This window comes from Nuphar pumila, chromosome 2 (genome assembly GCF_984573655.1).
Source record: "Nuphar pumila chromosome 2, dmNupPumi1.hap1.1, whole genome shotgun sequence".
Lineage (NCBI taxonomy): Eukaryota > Viridiplantae > Streptophyta > Magnoliopsida > Nymphaeales > Nymphaeaceae > Nuphar > Nuphar pumila.
Window position 1 is genome coordinate 146374329 of NC_143250.1, and position 23842 is coordinate 146398170.

The window sequence follows — 23842 nt, forward strand, 5'->3', positions numbered from 1 at the left end:
TCTCTCTCTCTCTTCATCGGTCATGTTTTCTAATGGGTTTATATGCAATTCCTTTTGTGTGTTTTTGTATCTACTGTTTGTCTACTCCATTATTCTTATTGTGTTTTTGATTTGCCTATTTTGGCTAAGGTCAACATTGCTATTCAGAAATTTTTTTCGGGGGGTGGGGGGCTGCATGCCCAAGTAATTATAACTTCTTGGGTTGTAATTTCTATCTTATTAGGTCCGACCTTGGATCACTCATGAATTTACTCACCACATGTATTGCAAAAATGATACTGGTCTAGAAATAGTCAAGTAAATAAACTTCCCACAAGCTGTCTATATACAGTAGGATCCTCCAATAGTTCTCCACTATCATGCCTCAGCTTAGCATTTGGCTCAATAAGAGTATCAACACCAATATGGCCTTAGCTATGAGTTCAAATCCTTGTGCTGAGTCAAAAGATATCCTCTCTTAGCATGAGCAACTTCAAGACCCAAACAGTATTCCAACTTAACTGTGTCTTTCATCTCAAACACATCAGTAAGTTTCCTCTTGACATTTGCAATAATTAATGGATTGCCACTTACAATGATCATATCATCCACATATAATAGCAATATGCAGTGCCCAATATTAGATGCGGATACAAATAAGGATGGATCATAAAAAACTTTTTCTAAAGTTAAGATTTTTCACTGTTGCATTGAAATTCACAAACCATGTTCAAAGAGCTTGCTTCAACCCATATAATGCTCTTCTGAGCCTACAAACTCTTCCTTTCTGATTCGTCACTCCTTGAGACAATTCCATATAGACTTTTTCCTCAAGATCCCCATTCAAAAATGCATTCTTTACATCTAGCTGCCACAAGTCCCAACCCTTAACTGTAGAGACTGCTAATAATGTTTTAATTGTAGTCATATGTGTCACAGGTGCAAAGGTTTTGCAAAACGTATACCGAACAGTTGACTGTGGCCTTTGGCAAGTCACCTTATATCGCTTATTTGTTCCATTAACTTTGGTCTTTATCTTATACACCCATTTGGAGCCAACCATATGTTTTCCTTCGGGGAGCTTCACTAGGTCCCAAGCCTTTATTCTTTTCAAAGTATCCAATTCCTCACTCATTGCTCGTTGCTAATCTGGATCAGTTGCATCTTCATCATATATCTGAAAAAGACTCAAGAGAAACAAATCGAGTGGAAGATACGGAAGAACGGATACTACAACATACCTCTATTGATGGAGGGTCATGCATTGTCTGTTCATGATCGACATACAAAATATTTGGACTTGGATGAGAAAGATCCTCCACCTCTTAAGCATGATGGTCATAAAATGACGTGGACTCAACTCCAGGCTCCCTCCTGCTATAGATCATGAGTCTATTCTCCTTTTCTACTTCAATACTTTCAGAGAAGGGAATTAGGAATGACAAATCCTATGTCACATGGGTTCGAGGGTGCGGCACTTTCAAAAAACTTGGGTGCGGGGGTGCGGCAAATATATATATATATATATATATATATATATATATATATATATATATATATATATATATATATATTGTGCAGGGGAGGGGTCAAGCCCCCTCCCTGCCCTCCCTGTTGGCAGGGGAGGGGCCGAGCCCCTCCTTGTCCTCCCTCTGTGTGCAGGGGAGGGGCCGAGCCCCCTCCCTGCACTCTTTGTTGGCAGGGGAGGGGTCAATCCCCTCCCTGCGCTCTCTGTGTGCAAGGGAGGGGCCGATCCCCCTCTCTGTCCTCCCTCTCTGTGCAAGGGAGGGGCCGAGCCCCCTCCCTGCACTCTATGTTGGTAGGGCATCGGCCAAGCCCCCTCCCTGCGCCCTCTTTGTGCAGGAGAGGGGTCAAGCCCCCTCCTTGCGCTCCGTGTTGGTAGGGGAGGGGCCGAGTTGTAATGTAAGAGAAGTGATATCTTGAAGAGCAAACAAGAGAGCACACACATACACAAATAGCCACTAATGGGCAAGATTACAACAAAACCACAAAAGTGGCAAAACACCCAAAAGAAGAGGAAAAAATATATTCCACTCAAAAAGCCTACAATAAAATGGGGGAAACCCCTTTATTTATAGGCACGCGGAGAGGACCCTTGGAAGGGCTCCTAAGGGACATTGGAGCCCTTCCAACGTCCCTTAAGGGGGGTTTTTCTAAGGAAAAAGGAAAAAGGAAAAAGGAAAAAAGGAAAATGTAAAAAATATACATGGCGTGAAATAGTAAAATGACTATTTTACCCCTAGTGGGTATTACAAAGGGAATACATATATTTATATATGTAGATAGACACATAGACATATATACGTAAAGTATATATGTGTATGTGTCATAATATATATATATATATATATATATATATATATATATATATATATATATATATATATATATTATGACACACGGGGAGATCACCGAGAGTTTGCTAAGGAGAAAGTAAAAACAAGGCGATGACAATGCTTTGGTGAATAAGTCCGCCAATTGAAATTCGGTAGGAACATATGAAAGTTGAATGGTGCCCCGTAGGAACTCATCATGAACATAATGACAGTCCATCTCTATCTGCTTTGTTCGTTCATGGAAGGTGTGGTTGTTGACAATGTAAATAGAACTCTTGTTGTCACAACTCAGCTTCGAAGGAGTTGAGAATGAGACGCCCATATCTTTAAGCAAGCTTCTTAACCATACAATTGTTAAAATATGTTATACATATATATCTATATATATTATGACACATACACATATATGTTATATATATGTCTATGTGTCTATCTACATATATAAATATATATCTCTTTTGTAAATACTCACTAGGGGTAAAACAATCTTTTTATATTTTCTCGCATATTGTAATCTTTCTTTCTTTTTTATTCTTTTTCTTTTTATTCTTTCTTTTTCCACCTTGGAAAGCCCCCCCCCCTAGGAGGACGTTGGAGCATCCAACGGTCATATTTATGACCGCTGGAAGGGCTCCAATGTCCCTCTAGGAGCCCTTCCAAGGCCTCCTCTTTTGTCTATAAATAAAGGGGTTTTCCCCATTGTAAGGCATGCTTCTTTGAAGCCTTCTTGAGTGGAATATATATTTTTCCTCTTCTTTTGGGTGTTTTGCCACTTTTGTGGTTTTGTTGTTCTCTTGTCCATTAGTGGCTATTTGTGTATGTGCGTGCTCTCTTGTTTGCTCTTGGAGACTTCGTTTCTCTTATTCGGCACTTCATTACGTGGTATCAGAGCATTGGTTGTAAAAGCTTCATCGGATCCTCTCTTGTCAAGTAATATCTCTCCTCTCTTTTGCTTTCAAACCCTTTTTCTATAAATGGCCAACAAAGACGCCAAAATCGATCTCTCATTCAAGTTAGATGGAACCAATTATCGTATGTGGGCGGCCGCTATGGAAAATAATCTCGAAAGGTAAAAAACTTTGGGGTTATGTGCGTGGAACCATTTCAGAACCACAATTGAAGTTAACCATGTTTGAAGGTGTTGAGAAAAAAGCTTTGAATGAAGAAGAAAAGGAGAAAGTTATTCTTGACTTCTCCTCCAAAATGGAAGATTGGGAAAGTGAGCATGCTAAAATTTTAGCATGGTTCATGAATAATGTTGAGTTAAAAATTTGTGCAAATCTTGCAAAGTTTAAGAGGTCCAATGATGCTTGGTTTTTTATGAAAAGCATGTACACTAAAAAGGATCTTGCTAGACATTTCTTCCTACAAGAAAAGGTAAGAGAAACCAAGCAAGGTGACATGAGTATTAGGGACTATTACAGTACCCTATCTTCTTTATGGGATGAACTTGTCCTTCTCGAACCACAATGGGAAGGTAGTGCTATTGCTACGAGGCAAGATCAAATGGAAAGAGAAAGATTTTTCCAATTTATTCATGGGTTTCATCCCGAGTTTGAGCAATTAAGATGATCACTCCTTCATAGGGCTTCTATTCCTCTAAGTGACATTTTAGTCGACTTGTGTCAAGAAGAGACTCGTTTGGCCCTAAAAAAGAATGTTGATGAAGTTCATGCCGTGTCTAGACCCGGCAACAATGTAAGGCCATACAAACCACCCCACTTTTTAAAAAATAACGGTGGAGGAGGAAGAAAAATTATTTGCCATAATTGTAATGAACCGGGCCATATTCGTCCGGATTGTCCAAGGTTTAAAAAGAAGGTGACCTCCGTTAGGGAAATTCCTCCGAATGAAGATTCAAAGAAAGATGAAGACATAAAGGAGTCCATTGCTCATCTTACCGAAACTCTTCAACAATTCATGAAGATGAATTCCACTCCATCATCCTCTACACCATTCACTTCCGGTGCCACCATCTCCTCCTTCCCAGGTATGACCTTTTGGATTCTTGACTCGGGTGCCTCCTTTCATATGACTCCGAATGCATCACTTTTGTCAAAACCAAGTCTCAACAAATTCAAATCTTATGTTTCCACTGCTGATGGAACATCCTTGGATGTTGAAGGCATTGAGAACTTTGAGAAAACTTAAAGACTTTTTTGTTTCCAAAATCCGAATTATTCCAAAACTTAATTTAAATTTTTTCTCCGTTTCTCAAATTACCGATTTTGAATGTGATGCCACATTTTCACCAACCCATTGCTATGTGCAGGATCTCCGGTCCGAGAAGCGGATTGGGCAAGGTCGTAGAAGAGGGGATCTTTATTATATGAATTTTTTGTCATTGCCATCCAAATCATTTTGTAATCATGTTCAATCCAAAGATATTGAGACTTGGCATAAGAGGCTTGGACATCCTAGTATTTCCAAGTTGTATCTCTTTCCTTTTTTGGAAAAATTTTGTAATACAAATACATTCACATGCAATGATTGTATCCTTGAAAAGATTCATTCGCTTCTGTATTCGCATAGTAACTTTGTGTCAAAAAGACCTTTTGAACTTGTGCATTCCGATGTATGGGGGCTGGCACCCGTTATGTCCAAAGGGGGCTACTCCTACTATGTTAGTTTTATTGATGATTTTACTAGATATACTTGGGTATACATTATTAAAAACAAATCCGATGTCTTCACTAATTTTAAAAAATTTCATATTCTTGTTCAAAATCAATTTCAAAATAATATAGCTATATTTAGATCCGATTCTGGAGGAGAATACATGTCTAAGGATTTTTAAAATTATTTCAAAATAAATGGAATTTTACATCAACGATCTTGTCCTAAAACCCCGCAACAAAATGGTCTTGCGGAAAGGAAACATAGACATTTAATTGAAACTACAAGAACACTTCTTGTCTCTAAAAATGTTCCTAAAAACTTTTGGGCCGAAGCTCTTCTTACCGCAACATATCTTATCAATCGTATGCCCTCTTCTTCTTTAAAAAATGTATCATCTTTTGAAAAATGATTTAAAATTACTCCAGATTTTAATAGATTAAGGATACTCGGATGTAAATGCTTTGTGCTTGTTCAAGGACAAAATAAATTATCACCCAAAGCTCTTGAATGTGTATTCATTGGCTATGGTGAAAATAAAAAGGTTATAGATGCTATGATGTTCGAAATAATAAACTCTATGTATCAAGAAATGTAAACTTTCTTTAAGAACAAAATGGATTTGATGTTCACACATCTAGAGAAGACATTGACTATTCCTTCCTATTTGATCTAGCTCCTAGAATTGAGTTGCCTGATGCAATTATTTGCGATGATACTTGTGATGGCATCTCACATCATAATGATATGCTACAACATGGTAATGTTTCTCAAAATGAGAACCTTAATGATATAAATGTATATACCCGGCGGTTAGGAAATGAACATCAACCTACTCTTGAGAGATATTCGCAAGACCTCTCTTTAGAAGAACCTATTGATCTACCTAAGAGATCTTCTCGTAATAGTAGACCACCACAAAAATTTGTATCTTATAAATCTTTCTCACCTAATTATAGAGCTTGTCTCATGTTAATACATTCGTATCATGAGCCTACTTCATTTAAAGAAGCTAAAGATCATCTACATTGGATTGAAGCTATGAAAGTTGAATTAGAGGCTCTTAACAAAGCTCAAACTTGAAGCATTATTCGTCAACCATTAGGAAAAAGGCAATTGGGTATAGATGGGTATATAAAGTCAAAACAAGTGTGATGGATCTCTTGAGAGATACAAAGCTCGTTTGGTTGCAAAAGGCTACACCCAAGGATATGAGATTGATTATGAAGAAACTTTTGCTCCTGTAGCTAGAATGACTAGTGTGCGAACTTTAATTGCCTTAGCCTCCATTAAGCAATGGCCGATATATCAACTTGATGTTAAAAACACATTTTTAAATGAAACTCTATGTGAAGAAGTCCTTATGGATCCTCCGTCAGGTCTTGAAATTGGTAAAGGAAATATTCTAAAGTTAAATAAAGCTCTTTATGGTCTTAAACAAGCACCAAAAGTTTGGTATAATCTTTTTAGCAAAGTAGTTCTCGATAATGGTTTTTCCTCGTGTTATACTGATACTGCTTTGTTCGTTAAAAATTCTAATGATCACATTACAATTTTGTTATTATATGTTGATGACATGATTATCACAGGTAATGATAAGAAGGATATTGACCTTGTTAAAAATATTCTTAAAGAAAATTTTGATATGTCTGATCTTAGTTATCTAAGGTATTTTTTAGGTATTGAAGTTGCATACTCGCCCAAGAGGTATGTTCTCTCTCAGATGAAGCTTGCCTTCGACATTATTGATCGGTCTGGGCTGACAGATGACAAGAAGGTGGAGATGCCATAAGTAATCAATGCCAAGATGAGAGTCAGTTATGGCACTCCTTTGGTTGATCTTACACCTTATCGTCAATTGATTGGGTCACTCACGCATTTATCTATCACCATACCCGATATTTCTTATGCAGTTCATAGTGCAAGTCAATTTCAGACAGCTCCCTCCACCATTCACATGGCTGCGGTCATGAGAATTATGAGATATTTGAAAAGCACCATAACAAAAGGATTATTCTTAGCCTCTTATTCACCTCTTACTTTACTTGCTTATACTGGCTCTGATTGGGGGGGTAACCCTGATGATCGTATTTCTACCACATGTTATTGTGTGTTTCTTGGAGAGTCATTTATTTCATGGAGGTGTAAGAAGCAATAGAAAGTTTTCCTCTCTTCTACTGAAGCAGAGTATCGTGCGATGACCACTACCACCACTGAGATCGTATGGTTAAGAAGTTTGCTTAAAGATATGGGAGTCCCATTCTCAACTCCCTTAAAGCTATGCTGCGACAACAAAAGCTCTATCTACATTGCCAACAATCCTACCTTTCATGAAAGAACAAAGCACATTGAGATGAATTGTCATTATGTTCGTGATGAGTTTTTACGGGGCACCATTCAATTGCCATATATTCCTACCGAGTACCAGTTGACGGACTTCTTCACCAAAGCTTTGCCATCGCCTCGTTTCTACTTTCTCACCACATGTTATTGTGTGTTTGAGGGGGGGTGTTAAAATATGTTATACATATATATCTATATATAGATTATGACACATACACATATTATATATATATATATATATATATATATATGTCTATGTGTCTATCTACATATATAAATATATATCTCTTTTATAAATACTCACTAGGGGTAAAACAATCTTTTTACATTTTCTCGCATATTGTAATCTTTCTTTCTTTTTTCTTTTTTATTCTTTTTCTTTTTATTCTTTTTCTTTTTCCACCTTGGAAAGGCCCCCCCCTAGGAGGACGTTGGAGCATCCAACGGTCATATTTATGACCGTTGGAAGGGCTCCAACGTCCCTCTAGGAGCCCTTCCAAGGCCGCCTCTTTTGTCTTATAAATAAAGGGGTTTTCCCCCATTGCAAGGCATGCTTCTTTGAAGCCTTCTTGAGTGGAATATATATTTTTCCTCTTCTTTTGAATGTTTTGCCACTTTTGTGGTTTTGTTGTTCTCATGCCCATTAGTGGCTATTTGTGTATGTGCGTGCTCTCTTGTTTGCTCTTGGAGACTTCACTTCTCTTATTCGGCACTTCATTACAACAATCTTAGTGGTGGTGGTGGTGGCCATCACACGATACTCCGCTTCTATAGAAGAGAGAGATACTTTCTGTTGTTTCTTACACCTTCATGAAATAAGTGATTATCCAAGAAACACACAATAACCTGTGGTAGAAATACGATCATCGAGGTTGCCCCCCAATAAGAGTCAGTATAAACAAGTAAAGTAAAAAGTGAAGAGGAGGGTAAGAATAATCCTTTAGTTATAGTGTCTTTCAAATATCTGATAATCCTCATGACTGCGGCCATGTGAATGGTAGAAGTTGCAGTCTGAAATTGGCTTGCAGTATAAATTGCATGAGAAATATTGGGTCTGGTGATAGATAAATATGTTAGTGACCCAATTAACTGACAATAAGGAGTGTGATCAACTAAAGGAGTTTCATTACTGGCTATCATCTTGGCGTTGATTACTTATGGAGTCTCCACCTTCTTGTCATCTGTTAGTACAGACCGATTAATGATGTCGGAGGCAAGCTTTATTTGAGAGGACATACCCCTTGGGGAAGTATACAACTTCAATTCCTAAAAAGTACCTTAGAAAACCACGATCAGACATATCAATTTTTTTTTAAAAACTTTTTTAATAAGTTCACTATCCTTTTTATCATTATGTGTGATGATCATGTCATCCACATGTAGTAACAAAATTGTTATGTATTTGTCAGATTTTTTAACAAACAAAGCAGTATCAGTATAACAAGAAGAAAAATCATTATCGAGAACTACTTTGGTAAAGAGATCATACCAAGCTTTGGGGTCTTGTTTAAGACCATAGAGAGCTTTGTTTAATTTTAGGATATTCCCTTGTTCAATTTCAAGACCTGGCAGAGGATCCATAAGGACTTCTTCACATAGAGTTCCATTTAAAAACACAATTTTAACATCAAGTTGATATATCAGCCATTGTTTAATAGAAGCTAAGGCAATTAAAGTTTGTATTCTAGCTACTGGGGCAAATGTTTATTCATAATCAATCTCATATTCTTGGGCGTAGCCTTCTGCAACCAACCGAGCTTTGTATCTTTCGAGAGATCCATCGCATTTGGTTTTAACTTTATAAACCCATCTACACCCAATTGGCTTTTTTCCAAAGGGTTGGCGAATAATGCTCCAAGTTTGGGCTTTGTTAAGAGTCTCTAATTCAATTTTCATGACTTTAATCCAATGAGGATGATCCTTAGCTTCTTTAAATGAGGCAGGCTCATGATATGAGTGTATCAACATGAGACAAGTCCTATAGTTAGGTGAAAAAGATTCATAAGAACAATTTTTTGTGGTGGTCTACTATTACGAGAGGATCTCCTAAGTTGATTGTCTTCAACTGGTTCATCTAAAGAGAAATCTTGGGAATATCTTTCAAGGGCAGATTGATGTTTATTTCTTAGCCACTGGGTATATACATTAATATCATTAAGGTTCTCATTTCGAGAGCCATCATCATGTTGTGACATATCATTATGATGCAAAATGCCATCACAAGAATTATCGCAAATAATTGCATCTTGGGACTTCGTTCTAAGAGCTAAGTCAAATAAGAAGGAATAATCAATGTCTTCTTTAGATGTGTGAATATCAAAACCATTTTGTTCTTCAAGAAAGTTTATATTTCTTTACATATATAGTTTATTGTTTTGTATATCATAGCACCTATAGCCTTTTTTATTTTCACAATAGCCAATGAACACACATTCAAGAGCTTTTGGTGATAATTTGTTTTGTCCTTGAACAAGCAGCATTTACATCCAAAGATCCTTAGTCTATTAAAATCTGGAGTAATTTTGAATAATTTTTCAAATGGTGATACATTTTTTAAAGAAGAGGGCATACGATTTATAAGATATGTTGTGGTAAGAAGAGTTTCGACCCAAAATTTCTTAGGAACATTTTTAGAGATAAAAAGTGTTCTAGTGGTTTCAATTAAATGTTTATGTTTTCTTTCCACAAGACCATTTTGTTGTAGAGTCTTAGAACAATATCGTTGATGTAGAATTCCATTTAATTTGAGGTAATTTTAAAATTCTTTAGACATTTACTCACCTCTCGAATCGGATCTAAGTATGGCTATAGTATTTTGAAATTGATATTGAATGAGAACATGAAATTCTTTAAAATTAGTGAATACATCAGATTTGTTTTTAATAATATATACCCATGTATATCTAGTAAAGTCATCAATAAAAACAACGTAGTAAGAGTATTCTCCTTTGGACATAACGGGTGCCGGCCCCCATACATTGGAATGCACACGTTCGAAAGGTCTTTTTGACACAAAATTACTATGCGAACACGGAAGCGAATGAATTTTTCCAAGAATACAATCATTGCATGTAAATGTATTTGTATTACAAAAATTTTCCAAGAAAGGAAAGAGATACAACTTGGAGATACTAGGATGTTCAAGCCTCTTGTCCCAAGTCTCAATATCTTTAGATTAAACATGATTACAAAAAGATTTGGATGGCAAAGACAAAAAATTCATATAATAAAGATCCCCTCTTCTATGGCCTTGCTCAATCCGCTTTCCGGACCAGAGATCCTGCACATCTCAATAGGTAGGTGAAAAAGAGACATTACATTCAAAATCGTTAATTTGAGAAACGAAAAAAAGATTTAGGTTATGTTTTGGAATAATTCGTATTTTGGGAACAATTTTTGTTTTTGTTTTGATCATAAGTTTTCTCAAGGTTTCCAATACCTTCAACATCTAAGGATGTTCCATCGGCGGTGAAAACATATGATTTGAATTTATTGAGACTTGGTTTTGACAAAAGCGATGCATTCAGAGTCATATGAAAGGAGGCACCCGAGTTATGAATCCAAGAGGTCATACCTGGAAAGGATGAGATGGCGGCACCGTAAGTGGATGGTGTAGAGGATGATGGAGTGGAGTTCATTTTCATGAATTGTTGTAGAGTTTCGGTAAGATGAGCAATGAACTCCTTTATGTCTCCATCTTTTTTTTAATCTTCATTCGGAGAAATTTCTCCACTGAAAGGTACCTTCTTTTTGAACTTGTGGCAATCCGGACGAATATGGCCCGGTTCATTACAATTATGGCAAATAATTTTTCTTCCTCCACCACCATTATTTTTCCAAAAATGGGGTGGTTTGTATTGCCTTACATTGTTGTCGGGTCTAGACACGACATGTGTAATGAAATGAGAATCTTCTAACTAAGAACTTAGATTCGCAAGAAATGGTGTCTAGAAAGACACAATATCAAAAACCCTTGAAAAGGGTATAATGAAAAAAAAAGAAATAAAATATTCTTTTATTGAAGCAATATGAAATGCTTTAAAAGCATTACAAATGATAATATTACAAGTAGGGATGGCAGTGGGGCGAGGCGGGGCGGGGGACAAGGTTTCCACCCCCGCCCCGCCTCAAAATTTCATCCTCCACCCCCGCCCCGCCTCTGCGGCGGGGATGGATTTTATCCTCCAATCCCGCCTTCATCCCCGTTTCATGTCCTCCACCCCCGCCCCGTCCCCATCCCCGTCCCGTCCCCGTTTCCGCCTTCATCCCCATTTCATGTCCTCCACCACGATCGACGCAGTCTGCGCCCGGTATGCCTCCTCGAAGGCGGAGTTGAACCGCCTGAAAGCCTGCCTCGCGCTTTCGGCATCGATCACCACCGGCATCTCCGCCATGGCCGCCACGACCTCGCTCCACGCCATGCGCTCGTAGTTAGCGACGTACTGCCGAAGCTTCTTGGTGTGCATTCGCACCCAAGCGTCGCCGAGGATGAGTCGGAGATCGACGACGACCAACGGTGGAGGCCTCCCCCTGCAACGGCCAACGGTGGTCGGCGACGGCCCAGCTACAATGATAATGCGGATGGGGAAGGGGAAGAGGCGACGGCCCGGCTCGGCGGCTCCAGGGTTAGGAAATTAGGGAAGGGAGTTAGGGTTAGTAAACAGTAAAAATATAAAGGGTTGGGGGCGGGGATGGGGGCGGGGATGGGGCCGGGGCGGGGATGGGGCGGGGCCGGGGCGGGGGAACGTGCCAGTCCATCCCCGCCTCCACCCCCGGACGGGGATGGATTTTAACCTTCGTCCCCGCCTCCATCCCCGTTTCATACCCTTCATCCCAGGTCCAAACGGGGCGAGGCGGGGCGGGGCCCCGCTTTCTCCCGGTCCACTGCCATCCCTAATTACAAGAGAGGGGTTTACCCCTATTTATACAAGAGCTAAGGGGAGAGCTCATAAGGAGCTCTCCCTTCTAGTTGTTGGACTAGTTCCATCGACTAGGTTTTGGTTAAGTTCCAAGTGGAACTTAACCAAACTAGTATTATCTAGTTCCTATTGAACTAGATAATATTTGATATACAAAATAAAGAAAAAAATAGGAAAATATATATATATAATAATATTATTATATTATTATTATTATATATTTATATATATTACATTTTAACAGCGTGAACTTCATCAACATCCTTTTTTAAGGCCAAACAAGTCTCTTCTTGACATAAATCGGCCAAAATGTCACTTAGAGGAATAAAAGCCATATGAAGGAGGAATCCTCTTAATTGCTCAAATTCGGGACGAAGCCCATGAATAAATTGAAAAAATCTTTTCTTCTCCATTTGATCTTGCCTCATGGCAATAGCACTACCTTCTCATTGTGGTTCGAGAAGGACAACTTCATCCCATAAATAAAGATAGGTACTATAATAGTCTTTAATACTCATATTACCTTGCTTGATTTTTCTTACTTTTTCTTGTAAGAAGAAATGTCTAGCAAGATCTTTTTGAGTGTACATGCCTTTCATAAAGAACCAAGTTTCACTGGCCCTCTTGAACTTTGCAAGATTTGCACAAATTTTTAATTCAATATTATTCATGAACCATGTTAAAATTTTATAATGCTCACTTTCCCAATCTTCCATTTTTAAAGAGAAGTCAAGAATGACTTTCTCTTTTTCTTCTTCATTCAATGCTTTTTCTTCATTGCCTTCAAACTTAGTCAATTTCAATTGTGGTTTCGGAATGGTTCCACACACATAACCCCAAAGTTTTTTACCTTTGAGGTTATTTTTCATAGTGGCCGCCCACATGCGATAATTGGTCTCATTTAATTTAAATGAGAGATCGATTTTGGCATCCTTGTTGGCCATTTATAGAGAAAGAGTTTGAAAGCAGGAGAGATGAGAGATATTACTTGACAAGAGATGATCCGATGAAGCTTTCACAACCAATGCTATGATACCATGTAATGAAGTGCCGGATAAGAGGAGCGATATCTTCAAGAGCAAACAAGAGAGCACTTACATCCGCAAATAGCCACTAATGGGCAAGATTACAAGAAAACCACAAAAGTGGCAAAACACCCAAAAGAAGAGGAAAAAATATATTTCACTCAAGAAGGCTTCAAAGAAGCATACAATACAATGGGGGAAACCCCTTTATTTATAGGCACAAGGAGATGACCCTTGGAAGGGCTCCTAAGGGACATTGGAGCCCTTCCAACGGTCACAAATGTGACCGTTGGAGGCTCCAACGTCCCTTAAGGGGGGCTTTTCCAAGGTAAAATGTAAAAGGAAAAAAAGGGAAAATGTAAAAAATATACATGTGGTGTGAAATAGTAAAATGACTATTTTACCCCTAGTGGGTATTACAAAGGGAATATATATATATATAGCATATTTTAACACGAGCCCCCCTCCCTGCGCCCTCTTTGTGCAGGGGAGGGGTCGAAGAGGAGAGGAGGAGAGCAGAGGGAGTCAGAGAGGAGAGGAGGAGAGAGCGTACCTGAGGAGGAGAGCAGAGGTGGATAGGTCGGCGGTGGTGTCAAGGTTCGACAGAGGCTTCAGGAGGAGAGGAACGGAGGATTAGGGCAAAAAAAAATTCCCTAATCCTCCCTCAGCAGCAAAGTTCATCGGGCGTAATTTTTTTAAGTCTAAAAACTAGACACAAATGACCCTGGGTGTGTTGACCACACCCAGGGTCGGGTTGACCACACCGGGTGCCGCACCCGCACGCGCACCTGCGTCGCATTGCGTCAACACGGGTGCAGCACCCGGTTTGCCGAGTCCCTGTGATATAGGACAAATCTAATTCATTCTTATCCTCTACTCTCTCAAAACAAAAATATGGTCAATTCTCAACAAACTCAACATGTCTAGATATCCACATCATCTTTGAAACATGATCATAACACTTGTATCCTTTTGTTACCTTCAGACTATCCTAAGAAGCAACACTTTACAACTCTAGGAAACGAAAGGTTGATCTAGTTCCAGCCATTCCAGAGAATTTTTTTTGAAATTATTATTTTCTGTAATTTATCGGTGTTTTCTTTTTTACTTTTTTTGAATTTTGCAAATATTTCCTGGTTATTTTTTAAGAGTATTTCTAAAAGGGTCAGAAACTATGTCACAGGGATTCGGCTAGCAGGGTGACGCACCCGCGTCGACACGGGAGCGGGTGCGGCACCGGGTGCGGTCAACCCGATCCTGGGTGCATTGACTGCACCCAGGATCATTTAGGTCCATTTTCTTTTTTGGATTTTTTTTTTTAAAAAATTTGCCCTATCAAATGGGCTGCGAATTTTTTTTAAAAAAAATCTGCTGACAGCTGCTGAGCTGCGAATTTTTTTTTAAAAAAAAATCTGCTGACAGCTCCTTTTTGCTGCTGTCAGTTCCTTTTTTTCGTAAAGGGTTTTCTATGCTGACAGGAGCTGTCAGCTCCTGTCAGCTGAGCTGCGAAATTTAAAAAAAAAAAAATCTGCTGACAGCTCCTTTTTGCTGCTGTCAGCTCCTTTTTTTCGTAAAGGGTTTTCTCTGCTGACAGGAACTGTCAGCTGCTGTCAGCTGCTTTTCAAATCCTTTTTTCGTAAAGGATTTTATTTTCTCTCTCCCTTTTATATATATATATATATATATATATATATATTTACATTTTTGCCCCTGCCGCACCCCCGCACCCGGGTTTTTCGGAAGTGCCAAATTCCCGCACCCGCGCCCGCACCCGCACCCATGTGACATAGGTCAGAAATAGAAAGATCCTACTCACTGGCACTATATACTGGTGGTGCAATTATTTGAACTAGTGGTCAAGACTTAACAGTATACTTGGATTGGTGGTTGGACAGTATTAAAGGGTTAACATGAAGTGTAGTTTGTCATCTAAAGGATTAGCATCAGGTGGCTCATGACAAGTTTGCACTTTGATCACTTCGCTATCGTTTTGCATTTGTCATCTAAAGGATTAACATTAGATGGTAGTTGGTCATGACAAGTTTGCACTTTGATCACTTTGCTATATTTTCGTTATGGAAAAAAGAAGTTGGTTACAACTAGTGATGAAGCTTCTATCTTAACTGCTTCATCTTTTTTAATTTTGGCTTATCATCTGCAGAGTTGATTCTCAATCAATTCCTAATCTGATTGTGGTGGCTTATCATCTGCTATCGTTTTGCATTTGTCATCTAAAGGATTAACATTAGATGGTAGTTGGTCATGACAAGTTTGCACTTTGATCACTTTGCTATATTTTCGTTATGGAAAAAAGAAGTTGGTTACAACCAGTGATGAAGCTTCTATCTTAACTGCTTCATCTTTTTTAATTTTGGCTTAACATCTGCAGAGTTGATTCTCAATCAATTCCTAATCTGATTGTGGTGTCTGTATGAAACCTGCAGAATTGCTATTTCATATTTTGCAGGTTCCCATCTAACCTTCTCAGCACTGGCCAATTCTCTATCCAACCGGGATTGTATGTTCAATTTCAGGTTACATTTCAACATTGAGAAACAATGTCCGCTCACGCGCTTGGGGTGCTGCTACTGGTTGTAGCTATCGTGTTGAGCGATGCTGCATTTTGAAGGTGACCATTGTTCATCTCTCTTAGAAAAGCTAATGAGTTCTTAACTATCTCATCAAATTGTTTAATATGTCAAGTTGTTTCATCTTGTTATCGTCTCAAGCTGTCAGTTTCTGAATAAATCATGAAGTTATTAGCACTTTGTTTCTCATTGCAGCTGCCTCCTAGATGTGAATTTGTGCTCTTACACGCACACACACACACATATGTATGGATGTATTTATGTATGTATCGCAATTGACAGTGCCTTCTAGATGGTTTTTCTTGCTTGTATTCAGTTAATTGAATCGCCTTAGTAATCTATTTTTCTCTTTTTGTGCAGAAAGGTGGTGGCAGCATTGATCTAGAGCCTTGTCTGACACATACTTCAGCTGTGGAGCCAACTTTAGCACCAGTTTCCACTGAACGCACCATAACTACTAGATCTGCTGCATCAGTACTAGCCTTTCCTCTTGCTTTTGCAAGCTTTTATATGTAGTCAGTAGTCACTATTTGATCTCTCACCTGTATTACATGTTTTCGATTGTTTCACTACCCAATGAAATCTTTCTGGGAACAGGCTCTATGGCATGTTAAATCTTGAAAATTTCATGATATATCTCACTATCATCTTCATTTTCAAGCGATTTGTTGATTACTTAATTAAATGCTTCTGTTATGTAATTAATGCATGAAATGTGTGTTTCAAATAGACAGGTTCTGCTAAGTAATTAATGTATGGCAAACGTTATGTGTGAGGTGCACACATGCATGTATGCCTGCATCTCTTTGGCCAAAACTCATAAGATGAAGACAAGAAAGCCTGTAACGAGGAGTCACCTTAATTACAGAGAACAGTGAAACCAACTTTCATGCAACATTAGGGATGGCAATGGACCGGGGCGGGGTACAGGCCCGTCTCAAGATTAGAACCTCCATCCCCACACGGGGATGAATTTTAACCAACCCCCCCCCCCCCCCCCCCCGTTTCATGTCCTCCATTCCCGGTTCAAACGGGGATGAGGCAGGGCAGGGCAGGGCCCCGTTTCCCCGTAGTCTATTGCCATCCTTTAGAAGGACTGGGGATGGGGCGGGGCGGAGCTAGGCAGGGATCGTGGTGGGGGTGGGGCGGGGTGGGGAAAAGTGTAAGTCCATCCCCGAACGGGGATGGATTTTAACCTTCGTCCCCGCCTCCATCCCGGCCCGTTTCATGTGTACCCTTCGTCCCTGGTCCAAACGGGGGGAGGCGGGGCCCCGCTTTCCCCCGGTCCACTGCCATCCCTATGCAACATGGTGTCAGTTATGGTCCTTGGGGTGCCATTTGATGATGGCACGTTGCTGGAGGTTGTTATTGATGTACTTATGTAAGGCCAGAATTGAATGCCGATGCTATTTATGGTCTTTGGGGTGTCGTTTGCTTAGCGATGTATTTATCATTATTTCTCAATGGCTTTACTCTAGCAAAACTGAACAAAAATACTAGAAGGTCGGTGATGTGTTGAGAAGATGTTCCCCCACCATATGAAGGTGGAGAAAGTCTGCAACATTAGTACTCCTGTTGAATCCATACCAGGCCTCCCTTTACCTTGAATTGTTTTGGACATAGGAGTGCTTAAGTTCTATTAAAGTTCACCTACTATCTTGCCCTCTTGCATCTGTCAACCACCAAGTTTGATGGTGCTCTTTTCATGTCTAATCCAAAGCAATATAATTTTGACTGTTGGTTTACTTGGTTAAGTTTCAGGTTCAAAGTGCCTGTGGTGGCCTCTTTCTTGTGAAACTTGCTTTGATGAGCTGGTTTTAGGAGTTCTTATTTTTGCCTCATCCAGTTTTATATAGAGTTTGCATAGATTTATACAAAGTGCACACATTTTTCACTAGCAATTATTCAGTGTCCTGTAAATGACTATCCAGTAAGGCAAGCTTACCCTACTGTTCTTCCATTTCCGCTGCCTAATTTCTAGTTTAAGTGTTTAACTAAGAACTGTTGGAAGCAGATTGAGAATGTGATACCTTCTGCTTCTAGGAAAAATAAAATGAGGGCAGGAAGAGGGATGCATGGGGTTCTTCATGTGTACGGGGTTATGCATTTTATGGTTGATATCATCCAAAATTAACCAGCTTCTGGTCCATCAATATTCCACTGGACCATGTGATGGCTGTCATCTTTTTAGGGGCGAATCCTTTAATGGGCAGACATGGTTGTTCAGTTTTACCTGGGTTAACCTGGTGCAATTATAGGAATTCACTACAACAACAACAACAACAACAACTACGCCTTCATCCCAAAACAATTGGGGTCAGCGATATGAACCAAAAAAGAAAATCATTCTGGGTCCTCCACATGAATCCTTCTCCTCCAATCATTTCTATCCAATGCCATGTCCTTGGTGAGGTTCAAAGCATTCATATCCTTTCCTATCATCTCCATCCAAGTCTTCTTCGGCCTACCTCGACCTCTTTTAACTAATATATTTTTTCATTTGTCCATCCTTCTAACTGGAGCATCATTAGGCCTTCGCCGAATATGTCCAAACCACCGTAAACGATTTTCTCTCATCTTATTTTCAATGGATGCAACGCCTACCTTCTTACGTATCTCTTCATTTCGAATCTTATCTTTTATTGTATTTCCACACATCCATCGAAGCATACGCATCTCAGCTACATTCATTTTTTAAATATGATGTCTCTTGGCCGCCCAGCATTCCGTACCATATAATAAAGCGGGCCCAATTGTCGTCCTATAAAACTTTCCCTTCAACCGCAATGGCATTCTACGATCGCACAGTACTCCAGTTGCACTTTTCCATTTTATCCACCCAACCTTTATCCTATGGTTTACATCTCCATCAATTTCTCTATCATTTCGAATGATAGATCCCAAATATTTAAAACAGTCATCCACCGATATTTCTTGCTCGCCAAGTTTCACTACACTCTCATCACTATTGCGTTGCTTACTAAACCGACATTCCATATATTCTGTCTTGCTCTTACTCAACGTAAAACCTCGTGCTTCCAATGTCTGTCTCCGTAATTCTAACTTAGCATTAACCCCAGCTCTAGACTCGTCAATCAAAACAATATCATCAGCAAACAACATACACCACAACACATTTTCTTGAATTGATTTCGTAAGCTCATCTATCACTATAGCAAATAGGAAAGGACTTAAAGTAGATCCTTGATGTAACCCAACTGTTATAGGAAAATTGTTTGTCACCTCTGCACGAGTGCGGACATTGGTTACCACTCCTTTGTACATATCTTTAATTATATTAATGTACTTGAGAGAAACACCTTTCTTCATCATTGTCCATCAGAGAACATCCCTAGGTACTCTATCGTATGCCTTCTCTAAATCAATAAAAACATATGCAAATCTTTGTTCCTCTCTTTATATCTCTCAATAATTTGTCTAAGAAGATGTATAGCTTCCATAGTTGATCTTCCAGGCATAAAACCAAATTGATTCTCCGATATCATGACCACCTTCCTCAACCTATGCTCAATCACCCTCTCCCAAAGTTTCATAGTATGCCTCGTGAGTTTTATACCACGATAGTTTGTGCAATCTTGTATGTCACCCTTATGCTTATATAGAAGCACCAAAGTACTCTTCCTCCACTCCTTAGGCATCTTATTTGTCCGCCAAATCTTGTTAAAAAGATTTGTCAACCATTCTAAACCATTCTCACCCAAGCATTTCCAAGCCTCGATAGGTATACCATCTGGTCCAACTAAGTTTCTTGATTTCATTTTCTTTAAAGCCTCTGCAATTTTTTTCTTTTGAATCTTGCGCATGAAGTCACGATTCATCTCATGAAAAAGAATGGAGAAGTCTCCAAGATCCTGAGCATGACTTTCATTAAAAAGCTTATCAAAATAATCTTTCCATCTCTCCTTAATCTCCTCATCTTTGACTAAAACCCTTTCAGTTTCATCTTTGATGCATCTAATTATAGGAATTCACTGAGTCTAATAATATATTTTGCCATATTTATGTTATTTGATGATGTATATCTCTGAGGGAGTGTTCAATTGCAGTGGAAAAAGTAAAAGCTTACTGGAAAAGGCATGGACCTGATACTTTTTCCTTACATGAATCAAATGTGGGAAAAACTTCCCTGGATAATGTTGTCTTGAAAATCTTGTGTTTCCAGATAAAAAGGTTCAATCTCAGGATGATGGATTTTTTCTATGGCAGTGATGTCTGTAACCAATAAAAACTTTTCCATTTTACAACGTATCAAATAGTTATGACTAAATTATTGCTGCGAAAATTATCTCAAGGTAAAATTCCTCCATGTGAAAATTTTATCCTATCCTATGCATCAAATGGCTCCTTACTCCCTTAGAGAAGAATGAGAGATTTTGCCCTGATGATGAGGTCAAAATAGATTATCTTTCAATCGTTATTGTTTGCTTCCTTATAGAAATCTTAACCTTTTTGTTTGTCCTTGTTATACTAGGATTGATCTTTGTTGTGTTTAGTGGGCAAATAAATTTTTTTGATCCATTGCTCCTATTTTTTATGTTATTATGTTTGTTGCATTAATTGTTGCCCGGATTTTCTTTTTAAAAATTTCCTGAGATTGTTTTTGTCATTAGCTTATAAGTACTTTTAAGGTTCTAAATTTTGGCTTGTATTTTCTTATGTAGAACGCATTTCGCCTTCAAAGGCTTGTGCGTGAAGTCACAATACAGTACAACCTATGCAATGAGCCATGGTATTTACTCAAGCTCCTTTGATGTGAGCATGTGTGCGTGTGCATGTGTGGGTGCATGCATGATTTCCTTTTCTCCAATCATGTCTCATTTCCTGGAGTGTTTGCTTTTCAACTGATTGTTTCCTTACTCTTGCTTAAAACATGATGCAGGGTTAAGTACAGCTTGGGTACAGTTGCAGATAAGGGTTTGAAAAAACCTCTTTTTACATCTGCTCAGTTGAAGAAGGGAGAAGTATTGTATGTTGAAACACATTCAAACAGGTTTGGTATTTTTGATACAACATTCGTATACTGCATCCCCTTTGTGTGCATGTAATTTGTATGTTGATATTATTAATCCACAAGGATGTTTTCATTGATCCCTTCTGGTTGGCATTGATATGATATATTCACTAAATTTAAATTTTTAGGTATGTTTGTGACTGGTATTTTTGTTCATCTATTGTGATATTGTGTGAGAACAGTTACATTTTCCACTGCTAAATCTTTTTACATGGTGCCTGAAGGTTGACTGTTTTTTAAATTAATATAAATAAAGGCTGACTTGTATATCATCAGCACATCCTTATTTGAACAAGTGCATCTGGGTTGTGGATGGTAAATGGTAACTTTGTACGTTGTGGTGTTACGTAGATATGAGCTCTGCTACAGTGGTGAAAAACCTGTCACTAATGGTACGGGACATTCAAATTTCATCACACCAGAAAAATCCTCCGTTGAGCCTGAGAAGCATACAAATTGTCAACCACACACTCAAAATGGTGACCGCCACTCAAATCGAGTATGTAATGGTGGAGAAAGAGAGACTCTTATGGATGTCTTCAGATGGTCACGTTGCAAGCAGCCTCTTCCGCAAAAAGTCATGCGTGCCTTCGGCATACCATTAGCAGTTGAACATCTAGAGGTACTATTTTGCTTCATTGACCCACCACCACCATTTCAATATTTAGGCGTATCTTTTCCTAGTGTTTGTCAAAAGATTGTGCTTGAAAATGAATCCCCATGTTGCTTCTTGTGGTGTAACTATGAGAAATTTCAGTTTTAAGTTCAGAAATTTGTGCAAAAGGTAAATGTCATATGAGGTTACAGTTTTTCTTGCTGTCCCCCCTGAACAGCTGGCCATTTTAGCACATTTGGATTGTTAACCTATTTCAGTTAGAGGTCGATCATCCCTGGGCCTGGCTTACCAAACACGACATCTACTGTGGGAATTTCCTTGGCCCAAGAGACATGGAAAAGTTGATCGTGAATAAGTCCAGTTCCCTCCTCTGGCCGTGGCAAGCATTTAATGCCCCTCTTCTCTGGGCATGTTCCAGATTGCCTTACCTATTAAAATTTTCCTTGCACCAAAGTAACCATTGGTGCTGCCAATGACTGACGGCCCAAAGTAGAATCCTCCTGAAAGAGTTTCTGGTACAGATGAATGGTGGGGATATTCAATGATGAGTCAGACTCTTGTTTATTGCTAGTTTTCTTGTTTCTGCTGTAATGGATGGATATTCATTAATAGAAAACAGGACGTGTTTATCGTTTGTTTTCCTCATCTTTTTAGGATTGATTTTCTGTGCTCATTTTTCCTTACTTTTTGTTGTTTCTTGAACTGTAGGTTTTAGAGGAGAATCTTGACTGGGAAGATGTGCAGTGGTCACAGACTGGAGTTTGGATTGCTGGAAAAGAATATGTGCTGGCTCGTGTGCATTTTCTTTCCCCAAGTTAGCTGTCAATTGTGTATTCTGCTTATCTTGATCACTGATTTTCTTAATTAATCTGCTAAGATGTATCATGCAATAACACTATCAGGAATATGGGGCTTAAGGTTCAGGGTAACATTCTAATGTTGTTTTTATCTACTGTAACTTTGTAAATGATTCACAGGCATGCATGCACACAAGCAAGCATGGAAATACAAGCACAGGCATGTATGCTTGCGTCTTGAAAGGCCAGTTGCAAATGATATTTGGAAACCAGTTGTGGAGACTGCAAAACCCTGTAATTTAGATGTACAAGAGGTTTTCTAAAAGCAGGTTAGAGTAATGCCCTTGTCTTAAAAGATGGACAAGTGCCATGTGTATCTACACAATGATGATAAAAAGATAATCTTGGGAGAGGATGGTCTTGAACAGAAAGGCAACTAAAAGTTTGTAACTCTATCACTTGGAAATGGCTTGTCGGTATCACCTTGTTTTTGTCCTTTATTTCTTCTATATTGATGATTTAATTAATTTGGTTTGCAGAAGCCTGAATCCTACTGCTAAAACTCAAATTTCTTTGGTCCTTGTTTGGTTTATTCGTCCGACATTTTTTATGCTGACGGCTCAGTTTTTTATGCTTACGAAGTTCCTCATTCTTTTGTCAGAATCTTCCAAACCAGGTTTGGATCGCTCCCTTTTTAGTCGAAAATTGTCAGGATTGCATCTCAAAAGGTGGCGCTGAAATGATACAAGATGGAATTGAATTTGAACTGTGTATAGCAAGACTGTCTACTACCCGGAGTGTGCACCAAAACGAGCAGGATTTCTGTGGTCCATTGCTGCAAATTGAAATAAAACTTGTGCTTTATCAGAAGATAAAAAATGTCTTGCATATTCAGAGGACCGCAGAAATACCATGAAGTGAGTTTTTTTTTTTCTCTTTTCTAGCAATACCATGGGATCAGCTATAGTTCACGTCACCTTGTGTTGGGAAGTTGCATGTTCAAAACCCAATGGAATCTTGTATGGTGGGGGTCCGCCTAAAAACTTTGCTCCATGTTTCTAAAAAGTGGAACCAAGATTTTCTTTTTCAAATAAAAAACTGGGGTTTGGCTGATCCCTTCTTGTTTATTGGAACAATTTCAGTAATAGTAAGATGTAAGTATACAAAGGGTCACGGGGGGGGGGGGGATCGTTCCATGATTTTTTTTTCTCAACACAAGGTGATGTGTACTGACAGCTCTTACCAAACAAGGTAACCCCCGTTGCTGATCCTTCCATGATTTACATTCAAACTTAATTGTAGACGATGCAAATCATTCGTTAGAGGTAGGGATGGCAGTGGACCGGGGCGGGGGACAAGGTCTCCACCCCTGCCCTGTCTCAAAATCCTTCATCCCCGCATGTGTTTGGATTTTAACCTCCATCCCTGTTTCATGTCCTCCATCTCCATTTCAAACGGGGTGAAGCGGGACGGTGGGGCCCCGTTTTCCCTTGGCCCATTGCCATCTTTAGAAAGATTTGGGAATGGGCGGGGATCAGGACAGGTTGGGGCAAGGCGGAGATCGAGACGG

General features: G+C 39.1%; 1 protein-coding gene across 1 annotated transcript in view; it reads left to right on the plus strand.

The window, feature by feature from the left end:
• The window catches only part of LOC149847530 (uncharacterized), a 33117-nt gene extending 10304 nt beyond the window's left edge, over window positions 1–22813 (plus strand). Inside the window, exons 7-12 of the mRNA XM_089997077.1 lie at window positions 15774–15868; window positions 16188–16301; window positions 20510–20577; window positions 20728–20838; window positions 21211–21481; window positions 22184–22813. Coding sequence (XP_089853203.1) covers window positions 15774–15868; window positions 16188–16301; window positions 20510–20577; window positions 20728–20838; window positions 21211–21481; window positions 22184–22294 — 770 coding nt within the window. The 3' untranslated portion in view covers window positions 22295–22813. The remainder of the gene's footprint in view (window positions 1–15773; window positions 15869–16187; window positions 16302–20509; window positions 20578–20727; window positions 20839–21210; window positions 21482–22183) is intronic.
• The last annotated feature ends 1029 nt before the right edge of the window (window positions 22814–23842 follow it).